Genomic DNA, 25,577 nt, shown 5'->3' with positions numbered 1-25,577 from the left:
TCCAGAAAAAATGGCTTAACAGAATGACACCAAAGTTGGCAAAAAAGTTTGAAGTTTACTCAGAAAACATGCTTTTTCTCATTTGATGGCAATCCATTCAGCCTTTTTTTGTCAAATTAGCTTGTAAAGAGGAGTTTGGTTGGTCATGAAGAAGTTAACTTCTTGAAAAAGTTAGGTATGTCTGGGGATCACTTACAGAATATCTGAAACCCCAATATCATGTGGATAGATCATGTCAAAAATATCGAGGACCAAAATATCGAGAAGGTGAATGCAAATAGGTAAATATAGATTTCCTCTTCTTAACTCCACATCTGCGTACCTTGAAGATATATATATAGTGTCAGGGTCAGGGAACATATGTGGAGTTATACATAGTAAAAAGTTTACTTACCTATTGAAGCTTATCTTCACAATATTTTTGTCCTTTATATTTTTAACTCCATTCTGTCCCACAATATTTCTGTTTTAGACATTCTGTCTAAATACCATATCGGGGTGGCTGGTCCAGAGGGAGTCCTTTGGAAGGCCCTGCAGCCAACCCAATGCTGTGCATGGCTGAAGGCCACGTGGCGTGGGGTTTGGCTGCTCGTAGGGGTTTGTGCGCAGGAGCTGGGTGCAAGCTAATCCCTGCAGTTAACTCCCTTTATCCCAGCCAAAAGACTGTGCACAGTGTGGGTTGACTTCTGCTGGGGGTTGGTCGTCTTGCAGTTGGTATGATGGATTAAGGATAACTCTGTCAACCTCCCTGAAAGAGGTCTGATGTAAGAATTGGACCAGAGTTTTCGAAGCTCCATCCCTTGTTGAACGTGTCCAGACCTGGAGATGGGATCTCAGAGTTCAATGGCACTCTCTTTTGGTTCCAGGGTAACTTCGGCAGTGTGGAGCTGTGCCGGTACGACCCACTGGAGGACAACACCGGGAACTTGGTGGCGGTGAAAAAGCTGCAGCACAACACAGCTGAGCACCTACGCAGCTTCCAGCGGGAGAGCGAGATCCTCAAGGCGCTAAGCAACGACTTTATTGTCAAGTATAAGGGTGTCTGCTACGGGGCAGGTGAGTGGTTAAGCAAGCACATGGATGAGCAGAGGAGTGGCCACACATCAATCCACAGGGGCAGGTGAGAGGGTTATTGGGAACAGGGGGCAGATGCTAGACTGCTGTGGAGCCCTAGGGGCAAGTTAGAGACTTGCAAGGACCCAGAAGGGCAGGTGACAGGCCAGTAGGGGTGTGAAGAGGCTGATGAGTAGTGATTCGGAGGAACAGATGAGAGGAGTTCAGAGGCCTGGATGGATGGTGGGAGGCCGAATAGGAAGCCAAACGGCAGGCTATAGGTTGTGCCTTAGGGGCGAGTGAGAGGACTAGAGGCATAGGTAATGCTGCAGCCTATACTGCACCTAGTGGCAGTGTGTGGGTCTGTTAGTGAGGGAAGCTTGCACTGCTGCTGGTCCCTGAGGGGTACTTGAAGCTTGCACGGTTGTGGATCGTATGTGGCCAATCCTCTGTGGGAAGCATGCCACCTATAATTAACAGTGAAATAATGATTAGCCTTTGAAACACCAGTGGAGCTCTGCCTGACTCAGAGTGGCTGTGAAGGTTGGTAGAGGTAGTAAGGTCAGTTAATAAATAAGGTGCCCCTCAGAAGGGCCCTTCCTTGGCATCCGTGGTTGTGTCCAAAATAGCTCCTAGACATATCTTCAGTGAGAGAAGCCGCGTGTACATTATGGTGCAAGAAAGCCTCTGCTCTGAATGGCGTGAAGAACCTGGAGTGCTTTGAGGAGATCCTGAAACCAATGCTCAGCTTCAGAGATGTGCGTCTATGAGCAGCCCCTGCTAACTTCAATGAGTCCTCAGTCCCTCGCTAGCCAGTGGCCCAGTACCTCAGTGTATCTTTCATCTTTCAGCCCCCTCCTAGAATCCTCCGGCTGTCCCTGTCCACTCCCCACCTGGGGCTTTCTTACATCCTGGTCTCTCTGCCCCTTGAAAACATGACCTTTCACCCCAACCTGTGCTGTCCCTTCCTCCCTCTCTCACTGCACACTCCTGGATTATGTTTATATCCCACTTTCTGGTCCTTGGTACATGTCCTTTCACCCCAGACTGACTCTCCTCTGTCCTTTGCTCGCATTCCCTTCCACTGCACACTCTGCTTTTACCCCCTCCCTTACAACCACACCTGGATTCTTCGATCCTGCTCTTTGCTCTGTGGATACATGTGCTTTCACCACAGACTCTGCTCTTCCTTCCTCCGTACAACGCTGCTCACTCTGAGATTCTTGTACCTGCTCTTTGGAGACATGTCCTTTTACCGGTACACCGGTCTTCCTCCCTTCCTCGCTGCTCACGCCTGGATTCTTTTACCTATCCTGGTTACCCGCTCCTTGGAGACTTCTCTCCCCAGATTATGCTCTTTCTGCATTCATAGCTGCCCATGCTTGTATTCTTTTATCTATCCCGATTGCCTGCTCCTTGGAGACTTGTCTTTTCATCCCACACACGTCTGTTCCTCCCTCGCTGCTCACTCCTTGATTCTTTTAGTTATCATGGTCTCCCACTGCCATGAAACCAGAGCGTTCCCTCTAAAATCCTCTCTTGTTGCTCATTCCTGGAGCCTATGACATAACTTGGCATTTCTCCCTGGAGTCATGGCCTCTTCCTACTAACAGGATTCCATTCTTTTTTTCTTGATACAATTTGCTTCCACTGTTATTTCTAATTATGTTGCTTCCGTGCTTTCCCTACATCCAATAAGCCTCTTTTCTTCCATCCTCCTCCTGTCTTCTAGGTTCTCTCTGTCTCGGTGTGTTTTTGGCGTGCCAGTACTCCATGTTTAGGCTCGAGTGCAAAGCGCTCTGTCCCTGTTATCTCTCTACTGGCTTGTAACCACTCCCATGTCCTGCCCATCAGTTTTTTTGGTTGTCTTTTAAAATTCGCTTGATTTCATTAGTGAAAGGCATGTATATGTCATGCCCTTTCTGGTGTTTAGCCCGCCTCGAGCGCACCGGCCAGCTACTGAAAACATACGAGGCTCCATGTTTTCCGTATCGTTTCTGGACTACTTTTTATCTTTATTTAGTAGGCAGCGCGATCTCACTGGGCAGTAGGCGAGCGCTTTGCATGACATTGACTCTGTTACATGGATAATTGCACTTTTGCCGATACGTTTCACTGCGATCGAAATTCTGCTTCCTTTTGTGTGTTTGCTTTGCGCTCATGGCGGCCGTCGGCTCGCTTATGTGAATCTGTTTTACTTTTCAGTTTATGTGGCAAGAAAAGTCTGATTAGGAGTTTACAACGCTAATAGCTTTAACTCGAGTAAACACGCGAGACCCAGTGCTTTGCAAATGCTTGTTAAATTATGTCTACGAAATTATCTTCTTTACTCTCCACACTTTCCATACAGGCCGGAAGAACCTGCGGCTCGTCATGGAATACCTGCCAAATGGGAGCTTGCGGGAATATCTTCAGAATAATCGGGAGCAGCTGAATTCCTGGAATCTCTTGCTGTTCGCCTCTCAGATCTGCAAGGTACTCACTGCCGCAGCGGGCAGGGATTGGGGCTTCCCCTTCTATATGCTCCTCGTGTACTCTGAAGTGAGAGTGAACTTTCTTCTCAGTGAGTACATGGAACTAGGAGAGGGGCTGTTATTAGAAAAGGTGTGCTTATACCCTTGAAGAGGACCTTTGCCACCCTGTATAGTCAGTGCTGCAGATCTCAGTGGAAGTATTAAAAGAAAGTGGCAATTGACCCAGAGGGTGACTTCAAGCCATTCCAGGTACGAGGCTTGAAACAGACGAGCCATGTACTCACTTGTGTAGTTTACAGATTCTTTACGTCCTCATTTGTTGCTTTTAGTCAACAGCGCAGCTGCCTGGAAGACCTGTAGTTTTCAATATACAGAGCTGGCTTTGGGTCAGCCCATTTTATCTATTATGTTTTTTTTGCTCCGGCTCCTTCAGCCACTGGCTTGAGACTCTGTCAACCCTCTAGCTTTGGCCTATGGGAGTATTTCTCCCTCACCTCATGCTATTGGCTGTTTGTTGTATCATTCTGCCTTCTAAAGAGTGTCATTGCAATGCACAAGGAAGTATTTTTGCATCTGAAAAGTACACTGAGTCATCACACCTTTGTCACATTCACTTCTATACAGCATATGTGTTTACAGAAAGAATCCTTTTTAACTGTGGTATTCTTTTTCCCTTTACTGTTCCAGGATAGCTAGCCTTTTCTTTTTTCAGTACAATCTCTTTTTTGTGCTGTACAATCTCCCTTTGTTTTCTTTAGCAATACACTGTCAATGGAGACATTGAATGGGAGATTTATTGTGTTTTTGTGCAGGCTCAGGTGACATTTGCTCTTTCTAACCCCCCTGGTGTTCATCAGACGTGCAGTTCTTGTTTCTCAAAGGCTGTGTCTCTGTTGCTTACATTTTCAGGCTTCTTGAATCTTCTCTGATCTTGGCTCTCTGCTCAGTTGATGGGCTACACAGATTTCTGCATCTGCTCCTGGTGTGGTTCAATACTGCCCTCTCCCGTTCAGGAAGTTTGCCCCTCGAAGCAGCATTTTTTGGCCTCACCGTGTTGTGATTGGTGATCTGGATCCTTTCACAGCTGACTTGAGAGGACTCATTTTTTTAGGTCTGGCATTACCCACCCTAAACACCCCAAAACCCATATCCACCCTAAATCGTAAAAACCCCATACCACCTATGTCCACCCCAAACCCAAAAAAGCCCTTGCCACCCAAAAACCCATACCTACCCTAAAACCTAATTGTGGCCTTGCCAACCATAATGCCAAACCCACCTTAAAAATACCCTTGCTACCAAAACACCCATATCCACCCTAAAAATGCCCATACCATCTAAAAACCATACCCATCCTAAAAACCAATTGCCACGAAAAAAACATACCAACATTAAAACCTAAAAATACCTTACCACCCAATAATCCATACCCACATTAAACCCTGATAAAAACCTTACCACACAAAACCTATGCATACCTTAAACCCCAAAAATATCCTTGCCACCCAAAGTCCCATAAAACCCTAAAAATCTCTTACCACCCATGAAACGACACCCACCCTAAAACCTAAAAAACACCCTTTCCACCCAAAAACCCATACCAAGCTTAAAACCTAAAAACCCCTTACCACCCAAAACAACCTTGCCACCCAAAATCCCATGCATACCCTAAACCCCAAAATATCCTTGCCACCCAAAATCCAATACCCCAGAAAACCACTTCCCACTCAAAAACCCATACCCAACACCTAAAATTCCCTTGACACCCAAAAACCCATCCCACCTAAATACAAAAAATACCCTTGACACCCAAAAACACATACTCACCTTACAAATAACCTCGCCCCCAACACCCATGCCCATCTGTAGGAAGTTGGCTCTGTATATACTATTTCAAAGTAAGAAATAGTGTGCACAGAGTCCAAGGGTTCCCCTTAGAGGCAAGATAGTGGCAAAATTAGATAATTCTAATGCTCTATTTTGTGGTAGTGTGGTCGAGCAGTAGGCTTATCAGAGGGTAGTATTAAGCATTTGTTGTACACACGCAGGCAATAAATGAGGAACACACACTCAAAGACTTACTCCAGGCCAATAGGTTTTTATATTGAAAATTATCTTTTCTTAGTTTATTTTAAGAACCAGAGGTTCAAGATTTGCAGTAAACACTTTAAATGCAAGGTACTTCACTTAGATACTTTAGGAACTTTGAATAAAAGCAATATCATATACAGTCTTTGTAAAAATGGCAATAAGCTATTTTCAAAGTGGACACTTAGAGCAAAAATCAACAGTTCCTGGAGGAGGTAAGTAAAGGTTAGTTTTAGGAGGTAAGTAAAACACTTACAAGTCTCAGTTCTGGGACATAGGCAGCCCACCGTTGGGGGTTCAAGGCAACCCCAAAGTTACCACACCAGCAGCTCAGGGCCGGTCAGGTGCAAAGGTCAAAGAGGTGCCCAAAACACATAGGCGCCTATGGAGAACATGGGTGCTCCGGTTCCAGTCTGCCATCAGGTAAGTACCTGCGTCCTCGGGGGGCGGACCAGGGGGGGTTTGTAGAGCACTGGGGGGACACAAGTAGGCACACAAAACACACCCTCAGCAGCACAGGGGCGGCCGAGTGCAGTGTGCAAGGCAGTCATCAGGTTTCAGGTAGAAAACAATGGAGGGACCCGGGGGTCACTCTAGCGGTGCAGGCAGGTACAGGGGGGGCTTCTCGGGACATCCACCACCTGGGCTAGGTAGAGGGTCGCCTGGGGGTCTCTCCTGCACTGGAGGGTGGTTCCTCTCGGTCCTGGGGCTGCGGGTGCAGTGCTGGTTCCAGGCATCAGGTCCCTTGTTCCAGGCAGTCGCGGTCAGGGGGAGCCTCTGGATTCTCCCTGCAGGTGTCGCTGTGGGGGTTCAGGGGGGTTGTCTATGGCTACTCAAGGGCTCGCAGTCGCCGGGGAGTCCTCCCTGTGGTATTTGTTCTCTGGATCTCGAGCCGTGGGCGTCGGGTGCAGAGTGTGAAGTCTCACGCTTCCGGCGGGAAACGTGCAGTCTTTGAAAGTTGCTTCTTTGTTGCAAAGAAGTAGCTGTTTTTGATCAGGGTGGCTGCACACGAGAGTTTCTTGGTCCTTTAGTCCAGGGCAGTTCTCTCAGGCTTCAGAGGTCGCTGGTCCTTGTCGGATGTGTCGCTGGTTGCAGGTTTTCGAAGTTGGAGACAGGCCGGTAGGGCTGGGGCCAAAGCAGTTGTCGTCTTCCTTCTTCTCTGCAGGCTTGTAGGTCAGCAGTCCTTCTTGTTTCTTCAGGTTGCAGGAATCTAATTTCCTAGGTTCTGGGGTGCCCCTAAATACTGAATTTAGGGGGGTGTTTGGGTCTGGGAGGGCAGTAGCCAATGGCTACTGTCCTTGAGGGTGGCTACACCCTCTTTGTGCCTCCTCCCTGGGGGGAGGGGAGGCACATCCTTAATCCTACTGGGGGAATCCCCAAACTCAAGATGGAGGATTTCTCAAGGCAGGGGTCACCTCAGCTCAGGACACCTTAGGGGCTGTCCTGACTGGTGGGTGACAACTCCTTGTTTTTCTCATTATCTCCTCCTGTCTTGCCGCCAAAAGTTGGGGCAGTGGCCAGCGGGGCGGGCATCTCCACTAGCTGGGATGCCCTGGGGCGCTGTAACAAAAGGGGTGAGCCTTTGAGGCTCACCGCCAGGTGTTACAGTTCCTGCAGGAGGAGGTGAAAAGCACCTCCACCCAGTACAGGCTTTGTTCCTGGCCACAGAGTGACAAAGACACTCTCCCATGTGGCCAGCAACATGTCTGGTGTGTGCAGGCTGGCAGAAACTGGTCAGCCCCACACTAGAATTCAGGTTGGTATTCAGGGGGCATCTCTAAGATGCCCTCTGGGTGCATGTTACAATAAATAGCACACTGGCATCAGTGTGCATTTATTGTGGTGAGAGGTTTGATATCAAACTTCCCAGTTTTCAGTGTAGCCATTATGGAACTGTGGAGTTTGTGTGTGACAGACTCCCAGACCATATACTCTTATGGCTACCCTGCACTTACAATGCCTAAGGTTTTGCCTAGACACTGTAGGGGCATAGTGCTCCTGCACATATGCCCTCACCTGTGGTATAGTGCACCCTGCCTTAGGGCTGTAAGGCCTGCTAGAGGGATGACTTATCTATGCCACAGGCAGTGTGGGGTTGGCATGGCACTCTGAGGGGAGTGCCATGTCGACTTAGTCATTTTCTCCCCACCAGCACACACAAGCTGTGAGGCAGTGTGCATGTGCTGAGTGAGGGGTCCCCAGGGTGGCATAAGACATGCTGCAGCCCTTAGAGACCTTACCTGGCATCAGGGCCCTTGGTACCAGGGGTACCAGTTACAAGGGACTTATCTGAGTGCCAGGGCTGTGCCAATTGTGGAAGCAAAGGTACAGTTTAGGGAAAGAACACTGGTGCTGGGGCCTGGTTAGTAGGGTCCCAGCACACTTTCAATCAAAACTTAGCATCAGCAAAGGCAGAAAGTTATTGGCTAACCATGCCAAGGAGGCATTTCCTTACACCATCCTAAACCCTAAAAATACCCTTGTCACCTAAACACCTACCCCCACCCCACAAATACCCATACTACCTAAAATTCCATACCCGTACCCACCCTAAAACCTAAAATAACCCCTTACCACCCAAGAAGCCATATCCATCCTAAAAAATAACCTTGACAGCCTAAATCCAAAAATACCCTTGCCACCCAATTGTCCCAAACCCACAATAAAAAACCCTTAGTACTCAAAAAATAACTACCCTTGTCACCCTAACACCCACACCCACCCTAAATCCTAAAAATACCCTGCCACCCAAAACCCACTACCCACCCCACACCCTAAAAATGCCCTTGCCACCCAAAAACCCTTACCCTCCCTAAAACCTAATAATGCCATTACCACCCATACTTACCCTAAAATTGTCCATACCACCTAAAAACCCATACCCACCCTACAAACCCTTACCTTACTTGAAAATGTCCTTGCCACCCCAAAACCCTTTGCCCCCCAAAACCCATATTCACCCTAAACCCTAAAAATACCCTTGACACCCAAATACCCATACCCAACTTAAATCCTAAAAATAACTTTCCACCCAAAAACCCATACCCAACCTCAACTCAAAAAATATCCTTGCCACCTAAAATCCCTTAACCACCCTAAAAACCCTTACCAAGCAAAAACCAATACCCACCCTAAAACCTATAGATGATCTTGCCACCCAAAACCCATACCACCTTAAACCCGAAAAAAACATTACCACCCACAAACTCGTACCCACCTTAAACATAATATTGCCACCCAAAAACCCATGCCTACCCTAAACCCAAAAAATATCACTGCCACCCAAAATCCCATAACCCCAAAAAACGCTTACCACCCAAAAACACATACCTACCCTATTACCTAAAAATGCCCTTGCCACCCAAAAATCCAAGCCCACCATAAACCGTGAAAATGCCTTTGCCACACAAAAAAACCCATACCCTCCCTAAAATACACCTAAAAATAAACTTGACCCCCAAAAGCCATACCTCCAATTACCTAATAATACCCTTGCCAACCAAAAGCCCATACCCACCATATACCTTAAAAATACCCTTGCCATTCAAACATTCATACCCACACTAAAATGTCCATATCACCTAAAACTAATGTTACCCTAAAATCCCCTTACCACCCAAACACCCATACCCACCATAAAACTTAAAGTACCTGGCAAACCAAAAGTCCCATACCCACCCTAAAAACCTCTTACTATCCAAAAATCCATCCCCACCCTTGCCACCCAAAAACCCACACATACCCTAAATCTTAAAACTGCCCTGCCAGCCATAAATCCATACCCAACCGACACCCTAAAAATACCCTTGCCACCCAAAAACCCATCCCCACCCTAAAACTTAATAATGCCCTTACCAACCGAAAACCCATACTAATTTTAAACCCTAAAAATACCCTTACCACCCAAACACCCATGCCATCTAAAAACCTTTACCAACCCTAAAAAGCCCTTACCACCCAAAAACCCATACCCACCCTAAAACCAGAAAATGCCCTTGCCACCCAAAATCCTATACCCACCCTAAAAATCCTTTAATACCAAAAAACCCTTACACACCCCTAAACCCTAAAAGTAACCTTGCTACCCAAAAACCCATGCCCACTCTAAACCTAAAAAATACACTTGTCAACCAAAATCCATACCCACCCTAAAAAAACCCTTACCAAGCAAAAACCCATACCCACCTTAAACCCTAAAAATACCCCTGCTACCCCAAAACCTATACCCACCCTAAGCCCTGAAATTACCCTAGCCACCCAAAAATCCATACCCAACCTAAACCCTCAAATTATTCTTGCCACCCGAAAACCCATACCCACCCTAAAACCTAATAATGCCCTTACCACCCAAACACCCATACCTACCCTAAAAATGCAGATACCACCTAAACACCCATACCAATAAATCCTAAAAGCTAAAAATGTCCTTGCAACCACAAAACCCATACCCACCCTAAAACCGAAAAAAGCCCTTGCCACCCAAAACCCATATCCACCCTAAACCTCAAAAATACCCTTGCCACCCAAAAATACATACACACCCTAAAACCTAATAATGCCCTTGCCAATCCTAAACTCGTTCCCACCCTAAACCCTAAAAACACCCTTGCCACCCAAACACCAATACCCACCCTAAATCCTAAAAATAACTCTGCCACACAAGAACCCATACTCAACCTAAACCCAAAAAATACCTTTGCCACACAAAATCCCTCAACCATCCTAAAAACCCTTACCAAGCAAAAGCCAATACCCTCCTTAAAACGTAAAAACGCCCTTGCCACCCAAAACCCTTACCCTCCCTAAAACCTAATAATGCCATTACCACCCATACTTACCCTAAAATTGTCCATACCACCTAAAAACCCATACCCACCCTACAAACCCTTACCTTACTTGAAAATGTCCTTGCCACCCCAAAACCCTTTGCCCCCCAAAACCCATATTCACCCTAAACCCTAAAAATACCCTTGACACCCAAATACCCATACCCAACTTAAATCCTAAAAATAACTTTCCACCCAAAAACCCATACCCAACCTCAACTCAAAAAATATCCTTGCCACCTAAAATCCCTTAACCACCCTAAAAACCCTTACCAAGCAAAAACCAATACCCACCCTAAAACCTATAGATGATCTTGCCACCCAAAACCCATACCACCTTAAACCCGAAAAAAACATTACCACCCACAAACTCGTACCCACCTTAAACATAATATTGCCACCCAAAAACCCATGCCTACCCTAAACCCAAAAAATATCACTGCCACCCAAAATCCCATAACCCCAAAAAACGCTTACCACCCAAAAACACATACCTACCCTATTACCTAAAAATGCCCTTGCCACCCAAAAATCCAAGCCCACCATAAACCGTGAAAATGCCTTTGCCACACAAAAAAACCCATACCCTCCCTAAAATACACCTAAAAATAAACTTGACCCCCAAAAGCCATACCTCCAATTACCTAATAATACCCTTGCCAACCAAAAGCCCATACCCACCATATACCTTAAAAATACCCTTGCCATTCAAACATTCATACCCACACTAAAATGTCCATATCACCTAAAACTAATGTTACCCTAAAATCCCCTTACCACCCAAACACCCATACCCACCATAAAACTTAAAGTACCTGGCAAACCAAAAGTCCCATACCCACCCTAAAAACCTCTTACTATCCAAAAATCCATCCCCACCCTTGCCACCCAAAAACCCACACATACCCTAAATCTTAAAACTGCCCTGCCAGCCATAAATCCATACCCAACCGACACCCTAAAAATACCCTTGCCACCCAAAAACCCATCCCCACCCTAAAACTTAATAATGCCCTTACCAACCGAAAACCCATACTAATTTTAAACCCTAAAAATACCCTTACCACCCAAACACCCATGCCATCTAAAAACCTTTACCAACCCTAAAAAGCCCTTACCACCCAAAAACCCATACCCACCCTAAAACCAGAAAATGCCCTTGCCACCCAAAATCCTATACCCACCCTAAAAATCCTTTAATACCAAAAAACCCTTACACACCCCTAAACCCTAAAAGTAACCTTGCTACCCAAAAACCCATGCCCACTCTAAACCTAAAAAATACACTTGTCAACCAAAATCCATACCCACCCTAAAAAAACCCTTACCAAGCAAAAACCCATACCCACCTTAAACCCTAAAAATACCCCTGCTACCCCAAAACCTATACCCACCCTAAGCCCTGAAATTACCCTAGCCACCCAAAAATCCATACCCAACCTAAACCCTCAAATTATTCTTGCCACCCGAAAACCCATACCCACCCTAAAACCTAATAATGCCCTTACCACCCAAACACCCATACCTACCCTAAAAATGCAGATACCATCTAAACACCCATACCAATAAATCCTAAAAGCTAAAAATGTCCTTGCAACCACAAAACCCATACCCACCCTAAAACCGAAAAAAGCCCTTGCCACCCAAAACCCATATCCACCCTAAACCTCAAAAATACCCTTGCCACCCAAAAATACATACACACCCTAAAACCTAATAATGCCCTTGCCAATCCTAAACTCGTTCCCACCCTAAACCCTAAAAACACCCTTGCCACCCAAACACCAATACCCACCCTAAATCCTAAAAATAACTCTGCCACACAAGAACCCATACTCAACCTAAACCCAAAAAATACCTTTGCCACACAAAATCCCTCAACCATCCTAAAAACCCTTACCAAGCAAAAGCCAATACCCTCCTTAAAACGTAAAAACGCCCTTGCCACCCAAAACCCTTACCCACCCTAAAACCTAATAATGCCCTTACCACCCAAACTTACCCTACAAATGTCCATAACACCTAAAAACCCATACCAACCCTAAAACCTAAAAATGTCCTAGCCACCCAAAATCCATATTCACCCTAAACAATAAAAATACCCTTGCCACCCAAAAATACATACCCACCCTAAAATCTAATAATGCCCTTGCCAACCCTAAACCCATTCTCAACCTAAACCCTAAAAATACCCTTGTCACCTTAAATCCTAAAAATAACTTTGCCACCTAAAAACCCACACCCAACCTAAACTAAAAAAATATCCTTGCCACCCAAAATCCCTTAACCACCCTAAAAACCCTTACCAAGCAAAAACCAATACCCTCCATAAAACCTAAAAATGCCCTTGCCACCCAAAACTCTCACCCACCTTAAAACCGAAAAAAACATTACCATCCAAAAACCCATACCCACCTCAAAGCCTAAATATAACATTGCCACCCAAAAACCCATGCCTACCCTAAATCCCAAAATATCCCTGTCACCCAAAATCCCATGCCCCAAAAAAAACACTTACCACCCAAAAACCCATAACTACCCTAATACCTAAAAATGCTCTTGCCACCCAAAAACCCAAGCCCACCGTAAACCCTGAAAATGCCCTTGCCACCCAAAAACCCATACCCTCCCTAAAAATAACCTAAAAATGAACTTGCCCCCCAAAACCAACCCACACTATACCCTAATAATGCCTTTGCCAACCAAACGCCTATACCCACCATACACCCTAAAAATACCCTTGCCACCCAAACACCCATTCCCACCCTAAAAAGGTCCATACCACCTAAAACCCATACAACCCTAAAATCCCCTTACCCACCAAAAACCCATTCCCACCTTAAACCCTAAAAAAACCTTGACCCCCATGACACATGCATATCCCAAACATATCCTTATAACCCAAAATCCCATATCCCCAAAAACTCCTTACCACTCAAAAACCCATACCCACCCTAATACCTAAAAATGGCATCAACACCCAAAACTCACACCTTCCCTAAACTCTAAAAATGCTCTTGCCACCCTAAAACTCATACCTACCCTAAAAATATACTTGTCCCCTCAACACCCATATCCACCCTTAAAATGCCCTTGTCACCCAAAAACCCATCCCCACCCTGAAAATGCCCATCCCAACTAAAATCCCATACCCACTTTTAACACCCCTTACCACCCAAAAAGCCATTCTCACCCTAAATCCTAAAAATTCCCCGGCCACCCAAAATCCCATGTCCACACTAAACCCAAAAATACCCTTGCCACTCAAATGTCCCATACCCAACCTAAAAATCCCTTACTACCCAAAAACCCATACCCACCCTTGCCACCCAAAAACACACACCCACCCTACACTCTAAAAATACCTTTGCCACCCAAAAACCCACACACACATTAAAAACTAAAAATACCCGTGCCACCCAAAAACCCATACCCACCCTAAAACTTAATAATGCCCTAGCCAACTAAAATCCATACCCACCTTAAACCCTAAAATGACCCATGCCACCCAAACACCCATACCAACCCTAAAAATGTCTATACCACCTAAAAACCTTTACCAGCTCTAAAAAACCCTTACCACCCAAACACCCATACCCACCCTAAAACCAGAAAATGCCCTTGCCACCCTAAATCCCATACCCACCCTTAAAACCCAAAAACCCATGCCCACCCTACACCCTAAAAATACCCTTGCAACCTAAAATCCCATACCACCCAAGCAAAAACCTATACCCAACTTATTCCCTAAAAAACCCCTGCCACCCAAAAACTCATACCCACCCTAAACCCTAAAATTACCCTAGCCACCCAACCCCATAGCCCCCAAAACACCTTACCATCAAAAACCCATACCCACCCTCATACCTAAAAATGGCCTTGACACCCAAAAACCCAAACCCAGCATAAACCCTAAAATGCCCTTGCCACCCAAAAACCCATACACATCCCAAAAAATAACCTACAAATAAACTTGCCCCAATACCCACCCTAAACCCTAAAAATACCCTTGTCACCCAAACACCCATACCCACCCTAAAAATGACCATACCACCTAAAAAGCCATATCCACCCTAAACAGTCCTTACCAATTAAAACCCATAACCACCCTAAATCCTAAAAAAAACCCTTACCACCCAAAAACCCATGCCCACCCTAAAACCTAACAATATCCTTACCAGCAAAAATCCATGCCCCCCTAAACCCAAAAATACCTTGCCAACCAGAAGTCCCATACCCACCCTAAAAAACCCTTACTGCTGAAAAACCCATACCCACCCTTGCCACCCAAAACCCACACCCACCCTAAATCTTAAAAGTACCTTGCCACCCAGAAACCCATACCCACCCTACACCCTAAAAATACCCTTGCCACCCAAATCCCATAACCACCCTAAAACCCCTTAATACCAAAAATCTCAACCCACCCCTAAACTCTAAAAATAACATTGCAACCCAAAAACCCATGCCCACTCTAAACTTAAAAAATAATGTTGCCAACCAAAATCCCATACCCACCCTAAAAAAATCCTTACCAAGCAAAACCCCATACCTACCTCAAACCCTAAAAATACCCCTGCCACTCAAAAACCCATACCCACCCTAAACCCTGAAATTACCCCAGCTACACAAAAACCCACACCCACCCTAAATCCTAAAATTACTCTTGCTAAACAAAAACCCATACATACCATAAACTCTAAAATGACCCTTGCCCTCCATACCCACCCTATACAGTAAAATTACTGTTGCCACCCAAAAACCCATACACACCCTATACCCTCAAATTATAAAATTACTGTTGCCACCCAAAAACCCACTCCTACCCTAAAACCTATGTGTTCTTGCCAACCAAAAACCCATACCTGCCCAAATCCCTAAAGACCCACCACCACCCAAAAAACCCATGCCCACCCTAAAAATAAACTTGCAACCATAACACCTATACCCACTCAAAAAATACCCCATGCCACCCAAAACTCTACACCAACCCTAAAGCCAAAAAATAACCTTGCCACCCAAAAACCCATACCCACCTTAAAACCTAAAATGATTCTTCCCACCCAGAAACCCATTGCCACCCTAAAAACCCATTGCCACCCAAAAACCCATACCCACCTTAAAACCTATAATATCCTTGCAGCCCAAAAACCCATACCCACCTTAACACCTAAAATGACTCTTGCCACCCAGAAACCCATATCCACCCTAAAACCTAATAATGCCCTGGGCAGCCAAAAACCCATACCCACCCTAAATCCCAAAACTACCTTTGCCACCCAAACACCCATACCCACTCTTAAAATGTCCGTACCATCTGAAAACCCATCACAATGCTAAAATCACATACCCACCCTAGGACCAGAAAATGCCCTTGCCACCCAAAAACCCATACCCACCCTTATAACCTAAAAACCCCTTACCAACCAAAAATCCACTTCCACCCAAAAAACCCTTTACCACCCAAAACCCATACCCACGCTAAACCCTGAAAATAACTTTGCCACCCAAAAACCCATGCCTACCATAAATCCCCAAAACACCCTTTCCGCCTAAAATCCCATAACCACCTTAAAAAACCCTTACTAAGCAAAAACCCATACCCACCCTAAACCCTAAAAATGTCCTCACCACCCTAAAAAGCCATTTTCACCCAAAACCCCACACCCACCCTAAACCCTAAAAATACCCTTGCCACCCAAAAACCTATACCCACCCTAAAACCTAAACATAATCCTCGCCACCCAAAAACCCATATCGACCTTAAAATCTAAAAATATCCTTGCCACCCAAAATCCCATACCCTTCAAAAACCCCTTACTACCGAAAACCTATACCCATCCTAATACCCCAAAAAATCTTTGCCACCCAAATACCCATTCCCACCCTAAACCCTAAAGATATCCTTGCCACCCCAAAACCCATATCTACCTTAAATCCTAAAATTACTGTTGCCAACTGAAAACCCATACCCACTTTAAACCCTAAAAATAACCTTGTCACCCAAAAACCATGCATACCCTAAACCCAAAAAATGGCTTGCCACCCAGAAACCCACACCCAAAGCCCTTGACACCCAAAAACCCACACCCACCCTAAATTCTAAAAATGCCCAAACACCCATCCCCACCCTAAAAATGCCCATCCCACCTAAAAACCCATACTTGCCCTAAACACCCTTTACCACCCAAAAGCCCACAACCACCCTAAATCCTAAAAGCCCCTTACCACCTAAAAAAACTATACACACCCCAAAAACCCAAAAATACCGCTGCCACCCAAAATCCCATACCCACCCTAAAAGCACCTTACTACCCAAAAACCCATACCCACACTAAAACCTAAAAATGCCCTTGCCACCCAAAAACCCACACACACACTAAACCCGAAAAACACCCTTTTCACCCAAAAACCCATACTCACCTTAAAACCTAAAATTACTCTTCCCACCCAAAAACCCATACCGACCCTAAAAACCCATTGCCACCCAAAAACTCATATCCACTTTGAACCCTAAAATTACCCTTGCCCCCCAAAAACCAATAACCACCTTAAAGCCTAAAATGACTCTTGCCACTCAAACACATACCCACCATAAAAACACATTGCCACCAAAAAACCCATACCCACAATAAACATTAAAATACCCTCCCCACCCAAACACCCACCCTAAACATGCCTATACCACCTAAAAACCATATCCATCCTAAAACCCATTGCTACCAAAACCCATACCAAAACCTAAAAACCGTATACCACCCAAAAACACATATCCACCTTCAACCCTAAAAATAACTTTGCCATCAAAACCCATACTTACCTTAAACCCAAAAATATCATTGCTGCCCAAAGTCCCATACACACCCTAAAAATCCTTTACCACGAAAAACCCATACCCACCCTAAAACTCAAAAATGCCTTTGCCCCCAGAAACCCATACTCACCCTAAAAATAACCTAAAAATAAACTTGCCACCCTAACACCCATCTTCAACCCTAAAAATACCCTTGTCACCCAAACACCCATTCCCACCCTAAAAATGCCAATACCCACCGTAAACCCTAAAAAAAAACCTTACAGCCCATAAATACATACCCACCCTAAAACCTAAAAATTACTGCCACTGAAAAACCAATGCCCACCCACAACCCAAAAATACCCTTACCACCCAAAATCCCATACCCACCCTAAAAATCCATTGCCACCCAAAAACTCATATCCACCTTAAAACCTAAAAATACCCTTGCCCACCGAAAACCCATACCCACCCTAAAACCTAATAATGCTCTTGTCAACTAAGTATAGACATATTCATTGTAAAATCCTGTTTGGTAAAGACGCCTGCGTGGTAAAGCCTATGTGCCAAAGGCATGCAGGGTTCATCAGTCGTTGTAAAGGCTGTTTCCTGTTATTTACAGCACTTAGACATGGCAAGGTGCGGTACCCAGCACTTCTATAGAACAAGTAGCATATTAACCCCTTCGCTGCCAGGCCTTTCCCCCCTCATATGCCAAGCCTTTTTTTGGCTATTTGGGGCAGTTTGCGCTTAGGCCCTCATAACTTTTTGTTCACATAAGCTACCCACGCCAAATTTGCGTCCTTTTTTTCCAACATCCTAGGGATTCTAGAGGTATCTAGACTTTGTAGGTTCCCCAGAAGGAGGCCAAGAAATTAGCCAAAATACAGTGAACATTTCGTTTTTTTAAAAAAAAATGGAAAAAGGGGCTGCAGAAGAAGGCTTGTGGTTTTTCCCCTGAAAATGGCATCAACAAAGGGTTTGCGGTGCTAAAATCACCAGCTTCCTAGCTTTCAGGAACAGGCAGACTTGAATCAGAAAACCCAATTTTTCAACACAATTTTGGCATTTTATTGGGACATACCCCATTTTTACGATTTTTTGTGCTTTCAGCCTCCTTCCAGTCAGTGACAGAAATGGGCATGAAACCAATGCTGGATCCCAGAAACCGCAACATTTCTGAAAAGTAGACAAAATTCTGAATTCAGAAAGGGTTTCCTACAGAAAATAACAACTGAAAAAACAAAATATTGAAATTGAGGTGAAAAAATCTGCAATTTTTCTCTACGTTTTACTCTGTAACATTTTCCTGCAATGTCAGATTTTTGAAAGCAATATACCGTTACGTCTGCTGGACTCTTCTGGTTGCGGGGATATATAGGGCTTCTAGGGTCATCAAGAACCCTAGGTACTCAGAGCCAATAAATGAGCTGCACCCTGCAGTGCATTTTCATTCTATACCGGGTATACAGCAATTCATTTGCTGAAATATTAACAGTGAAAAATAGCTATCAAGAAAACCTTTGTATTTCCAAAAAGGGCACAAGATAAAGTGTTGAGGAGCAGTAGTTATTTGCACATCTCTGAATTCCGGGGTGACCATACTAGCATGTGAATTACAGGGCATTTCTCAAATAGATGTATTTTTTACACACTCTCTTATATTTGGAAGGACAAAATGTAGAGAAAGACAAGGGGCAATAACACTTGTTTAGCTAATCTATGTTCCCCCAAGTCTCCCGATAAAAATGATACCTCACTTGTGTGGGTAGGCCTAGCGCCCGCGACAGGAAACGCCCCAAAACGCAATGTGGACACATCACATTTTTTAAAGAAAACAGAGGTGTTTTTTGCAAAGTGCCTACCTGTGGATTTTTGCCTCTAGCTCAGCCGCCACCTATGGAAACCTACCAAACCTGTGCATTTCTGAAAACTAGAGACCTAGGGGAATCCAAGATGGGGTGACTTGTGGGGCTCTGACTAGGTTCTGTTACCCAGAATCCTTTGCAAACCTCAAACTTTGGCTAAAAAAACACATTTTCCTCAAATTTTGGTGACAGAAAGTTCTGGAATCAGAGAGGAGCCACACATTTCCTTCCACCCAGCGTTCCCCCAAGTCTCCCGATAAAAATTATACCTCACTTGTGTGGGTAGGCCTAGCGCCCGCGACAGGAAATGCCCCAAAACGCAACGTGGACCCATCACATTTTTTTAAAGAAAACAGAGGTATTTTTTGCTAAGTGCCTACCTGTAGATTTTGGCCTCTAGCTCAGCCGGCACCTAGGGAAACCTACCAAACCTGTGCATTTATGAAAACTAAAGACCTAGGGGAATCCAAGATGGAGTGACTTGTGGGGCTCTGACCAGGTTCTGTTACCCAGAATCCTTTGCAAATCTCAAAATTTGGCTAAAAAAACACGTTTTCCTCACATTTTGGTGACAGAAAGTTCTGGAATCAGAGAGGAGCCACATATTTCCTTCCACCCAGCGTTCCCCCAAGTCTCCTGATAAAAATGATACCTGACTTGTGTGGGTAGGCCTAGCGCCCGCGACAGGAAATGCCCCAAAACGCAACCTGGACACATCACATTTTTTTAAAGAAAACAGGTGTTCTTTGCAAAGTGCCTACCTGTAGATTTTGGCCTCTAGCTCAGCCGGCACCTAGGGAAACCTACCAAACCTGTGCATTATGAAAACTAAAGACGTAGGGGAATCCAAGATGTAGTGACTTGTGGGGCTCTGACCAGGTTCTGTTACCCAGAATCCTTTGCAAACCTCAAAATTTGGCTAAAAAAACACATTTCCCTTACATTTTGGTGACTGACAGAAAGTTCTGGAATCATAGAGGAGCCACAAATGTCCTCCCACCCTGCGTTCCCCCAAGTCTCCCGATAAAAATGATACCTCACTTGTGTGGGTAGGCCTAGCGCCTGTGACAGGAAACGCCCCAAAACGCAACGTGGACACATCAAATTTTTTTAAAGAAAACAGGGGTGTTTTTTGCAAAGTGCCTACCTGTAGATTTTGGCCTCTAGCTCAGCCCGCACCTGGGGAAACCTAGCAAACCAGCGCGTTTTTGTAAACTAGAAACCCAGGGGAATCCAAGATGGTGTGACTTGTGGGGCTCTGACCAGGTTCTGTTACCCAGAATCCTTTGCAAACCTCAAAATTTGGCTAAAAAAAAAACATTTTCCTCACATTTCGGTGACAGAAAGTTCTGGAATCTGAGAGGAGCCACAAATTTCCTTCCACCCAGCGTTCCCCCAAGTCTCCCGATAAAAATGATACCTCACTTGTGTGGGTAGGCCTAGCGCCCGAGACAGGAAATGGCCCAAAACACAACGTGGACACATCACATTTTTTCATAGAAAACAGTGCCTACCTGTGGATTTTGGCCTCTATCTCAGCCGGCCCCAGGGGGGGCAGAAATGGCCTAAAATAAATTTGTCCCCCCCCCCCCCCCCCCGGAGCGACCCTTGCCTACGGGGTCGCTCCCCCTGCGTGACATTGGCGCCAAAAAAAAAATCCCAGGTGCCTAGTGGTTTGTGCCCCCTTGGGGGCAGGTTCACCTAAAATCGGCCAATCTGCCCCCAAGGGGGGCAGAAATGGTCTACATACAATTTGCCCCCCAGGGGAGCGACCCTTGCCTAATGGGTCGCTCCCCATCTCTAAAAAAACAAACAAAAAAATAAAAAAACACAAAAAAAAAATGTGCCCTGGCGCCTAGAGGTTTCTGCCCCCCTTGGGGGCAGATCGGCCTAATAACAATAGGCCGATCTCCCCCCAGGGGGGGGCATAAATGGCCTAAAATAAATTTGCCGCCCCCCCAACCCCTCCCCGGGAGCGACCCTTGCCTACGGGGTCGTTCCCCCTGCGTGACATTGGCGCCAAAAAAAAAATCCCTGGTGCCAAGTGGTTTCTGCCCCCTTGGGGGCAGATTGATCTAAAATCGGCCAACCTGCCCCCAAGGGGGGCAGAAGTGGTCTAAATACAATTTGCCCCCAGGGGGAGCGACCCTTGCCTAATGGGTCGCTCCCCATCTCTAAAAAACAAACAAACAAACAAAAAAACACAAAAAAAAAATTGCCCTGGCGCCTAGAGGTTTCTGCCCCCCTGGGGGCAGATCGGGTATTAACAATAGGCCGATCTGCCCCCAGGGGGGGGCAGAAATGGCCTAAAATAAATTTGCCCCCGCACCCCCGGAAGCGACCCTTGCCTACGGGGTCGCTCCCCCTGCGTGACATTGGCGCAACAAAAAAAATCCCCGGTGCCTAGTGGTTTCTGCCACCTTGGGGGCAGATTGACCTAAAATCGGCTAATCTGCCCCCAAGGGGGGCAGAAATGGTCTAAATACAATTTGCCCCGTAGGGGAGCGACCTTTGCCTAATGGGTCGCTCCCCATCTCTAAAAAACAAACAAAAAAAACACAAACAAAAAATTTGCCCTGGCGCCTAGAGGTTTCTGCCCCCCCTGGGGGCAGATCGGCCTAATAACAATAGGCCGATCTGCCCCCAGGGGGGGCAGAAATGGTCTAAAATAAATTCCCCCCTCCCCCCCCGGGGAGCGACCCTTGCCTACAAGGTCCCTCCCCTTGCGTGACAGCGCAAAAAAAAGATCCCTGGTGCCTAGTGGTTTCTGCCCCCCTTGGGGGCAGATTCACCTCAAATCGGCCAATCTGCCCCCAAGGGGGGCAGAAATGGTCTAAATACAATTTGCCCCCAAGGGGAGCGACCCTTGCCTAATGGGTCGCTCCCCATCTAAAAAAAAAAAATAAAAAAAAAAAGAAGTGCCCTGGCGCCTAGAGGTTTCTGCCCCCCTTGGGGGCAGATCGGCCTAATAACAATAGGCCGATCTGCCCCCAGGGGGGCAGAAATGGCCTAAAATAAATTTGCCCTCCACCCCCCCCCCGGGGAGCGACCCTTGCCTACAAGGTCGCTCCCCTTGCGTGACAGCGCAAAAAAAAGATCCCTGGTGCCTAGTGGTTTCTGCCCCCCTTGGGGGCAAATTGACCTATAATCGGCCGATCTGCCTCCAAAGCGAGCAGAAATGGCCTAAATACAATTTGCCCCTCCAGGGGAGCGACCCTTGCCTAAGGGGACGCCCCCCATCTGTAAAACAACAACAACAACAAAAATCCCCGGTGCCTAGTGGTTTCTGCCCCCCTTAGGGCCAGAACGGCCTAATTACAATAGGCTGATCTGCCCCCATGGGGGGCAGAAATGGCCTAAAATAAATTTGCCCCCCAGGGGAACGACCCTTGCCTAAGGGGTCGCTCCCCTTACGTGAAAAACTTAAAAAAATTAAAAAAAACTCCCTGGTGTCTAGTGGTTTCTACCCCCCTTGGGGGCAGATTGGCCTCATAAAAATATGCCAATTTGGCAGAAATGGCCTAAATATAATTTGCCCCCTATGGGAACGACCCTTGTCTAAGGGGCCGCTCCCCACACCTAAAACACAAAACAAAACAAAAAAAAAAAAAAAAAAAAAAAAAGTATCCCTGGTGTCTAGAGGTTTCTGCCCCCAGGGGGGGCAGAAAAGGCCTTAAAAAAAAATGCCCCCCTGGGAGCGACCCTTGCCCAAGGGGTCGCTCCCTTATGTCACTTTCAAAAATAAAAAAAAACATCCCTGGTGTCTAGTGGGGTTTCAAAAGCCGGACTGCAAGCAATCCGGCTTTTGAAACCCTGGGAGAGACTTCAAAGGGAAGGAAATACATTTCCTTCCCTTTGAAGCCTCTCCGGGCCTCCCCCATGTGATCAAAAGAGAAATGCTGAGCTTCCAGCGCGATGGGGGAGGCTCTGTGATTGTCAGCGCGCGCTGACGTCACAGGGAGGGTGGGGGGGTCAGGGGTTGAAGGGGAAGGGATTCCCCTTTCAGCCCTGGCCTGAGGGGGTTGGGGAGTGGCCCTTGGGGGGAGCGCTAGCGCTTCCCCCGAGGGCCGGTAGCAGGACGTAATGGTTACGTCCATGGCGCCACACGGGTGCTGCCATGGATGTAACCATTACGTCCATGGCGGGGAAGGGGTTAATACCAAGGGCTTCTTTTTATTTCACCCTCCCTCGCCCATTTCCCTCAAGTAAATGCTAAGATTTGGGCCTGGACGAATTTTCTGTCATTGAAACATAATCTCGCATAATTTCATTTATTTTGCGAAATTATACTATTACGTCATGTTGTGTACTTATGTACCACTCGCTTCAAAGAGACTGCTTAACAATGGGTTTGCATTTCACATAATTATGCGTCATTTTGCATATTTTTCCTGAATAATATATATGATATATAGTCCGCTACTGACGATTATGACGCTATTAGAACATTCTGCCACTAAAGGGCAGAATGTTCTAATAAATAAAACAAAGGACTCATGGAGCCCGAGGGTATTGAAATCACTTTGGGCTCCACAAGGCCTTTGTTCAAAGCAACAGCTGTGAACAAAAACATTGGGATGTTGGCGCTCTGGCTTTCACAAGCCCCTAGAAGCCCTGAGCGCTCAGCTCCCAACATTCCAATGTTCTAATTATCTGTCGAATGGCAACTGCCTCTCCACACTTCACAAATGCACCAACTTTACAAACCTTCTGACAAGACACCACCGGTGTAAACTGGACAGTCATGGACATGTTCTTCCATTGTTCGTATGGCATCAGTGTCAATAGTAAAACAGTAGGTCTGGCTTTAAATGAGTAGACGTAGGCATGGACAAAAGTTTGCATTGCCTCCATTGGCACGTTAAAGCCAGATCTATTGGAGTTGCCAATGCTTGTTGAAACTTGATGTGGCTAGTGTGTACATATTCTAATGTGGGGTTGAAAGTTCATGACTCCTCGAAAGTCACTGTCGCCCTTCTCTGAGCTTCCCGCCCTTGCTTGGTGGCAGGGGAAGGCTGACTGACCCATTGGCACATTCCCGACTTGTTCCTCTCGCAGGTTCTTGATGAAGCAGTTGTCGTAAGTAGAATCTGGTGAGCAGTTGGGACATGTGTCATAAATCAGTAACCAGTCACATCATCCACCTTATTCAGAGGTTAGGAATAGGAGTTTTCCTGTCCATGTCCACCATGTGAACAATGGTCCTCCCTGGCAGGACATAGGAAGAAATGACCACCACATGCTGGGAAAAATCTCCTAGCATGTCAGCTACATTTGTTGTTTCTTAGTTTTCTTTAAAATTGAGACAGACCCTTGCTTTCTACCACCCATACTTGTTGTGGCTTTTTGCTAGTCTTACCCCCAGCCCCTCAGTTTATACTTATATAGATTGTCAGAAGCCGTGATTTTGCCAAGGAGACATTTTGTAAAGTTTCTGTTCTGTATTTATTCTTCACCAGATGTAGAGTCCAAGACGTGACACATAACTCCAGGAAGCAACCCTAAATTTGAAAAATGTTCTAGGCTTCACCTCTAGAACCAGCTGGAATGATACAAACTGAACCCATCTCCCTGATGAGGCCTTCAGATCCGGACACCTGGTGGCCTGTCGGGCATCCAGAATTGGGTGCCAGGTTTCAGACCAGGCATCCAGACGAGGAAAGAAAGCTTGAGGTCATGATTCCATAAGTGGATATGATGTCTCACACCAGGCATGTAGAACTGCAGTGGTGCACCATTGCCTTCCAAATGGGACACAATGTTCTAGATCAGGCATCCAAACCAAGTCATAGGCCTGGACTTGGTGCTGTAGGCGAGACTTAAAGAACTGAAAACTGCAGCAGAAGGCTCTAGATGAGGAGATACTATTCAGTCTACCAAAACTGAAGGCAATACTCCATTTTACCTTCTTGTAATGGTCACAACACTCAAAGTGTGCTCCAGAAGTGGACACGGTACTTGGAGGTATCTTCTAAAACTGAGGACACTACTACAGGTTTGGCTTCTAATGGACACAGTACTCAAAGAGGGCTCCAGAACTAGACAGAGTGCCCTAGATGTGACCTGAGGAACCGGAAGGGATAGTCCAGATGTCAATGTGGGTGTGGGTACACAACGCCAGGTCTGGCCTTCGTGGATGGACTCAATTCAAGCTGTTTTTTGTCACCACACATGAGTCCTGTCTCTACTACATGCCAGGGGGACCTGTTGCAAACCCACACTAACCCCTGGTTCATGTAGATGGTCCTTTTTTTCCCAACATCCTAGAGATTCTAAAAATACCCAAAGTTTGTGGGTTCCCCAGAAGGAGACCAAAAAGTTAGCCAAAATACAGCGAAAATTTAGTTTTTTTTCAAAGAAATGGGAAAAAAGGGCTGCAGAAGAAGGCTTGTGTTTTTTTCACTGAAAATGGCATCAACAAAGGGTTTGCGGTGCTAAAATCACCATCTTCCCACCTTTCAGGAACAGGCAG

At 45.9% G+C, this 25,577-nt stretch overlaps 1 protein-coding gene across 2 annotated transcripts in view; it reads left to right on the top strand.

The window, feature by feature from the left end:
* Positions 1–25,577, top strand: part of JAK3 (Janus kinase 3) — a 202,644-nt gene that overhangs the window by 140,043 nt on the left and 37,024 nt on the right. For both annotated transcript variants that reach the window (XM_069216952.1, XM_069216953.1), the window contains exons 19-20: positions 867–1,056; positions 3,404–3,528. In XM_069216952.1, the coding sequence (XP_069073053.1) occupies positions 867–1,056; positions 3,404–3,528 (315 nt within the window). The remainder of the gene's footprint in view (positions 1–866; positions 1,057–3,403; positions 3,529–25,577) is intronic.

The sequence above is a fragment of the Pleurodeles waltl genome, chromosome 12 (assembly GCF_031143425.1).
Source record: "Pleurodeles waltl isolate 20211129_DDA chromosome 12, aPleWal1.hap1.20221129, whole genome shotgun sequence".
Lineage (NCBI taxonomy): Eukaryota > Metazoa > Chordata > Amphibia > Caudata > Salamandridae > Pleurodeles > Pleurodeles waltl.
This window is presented reverse-complemented; position numbering and strand designations above follow the sequence as displayed.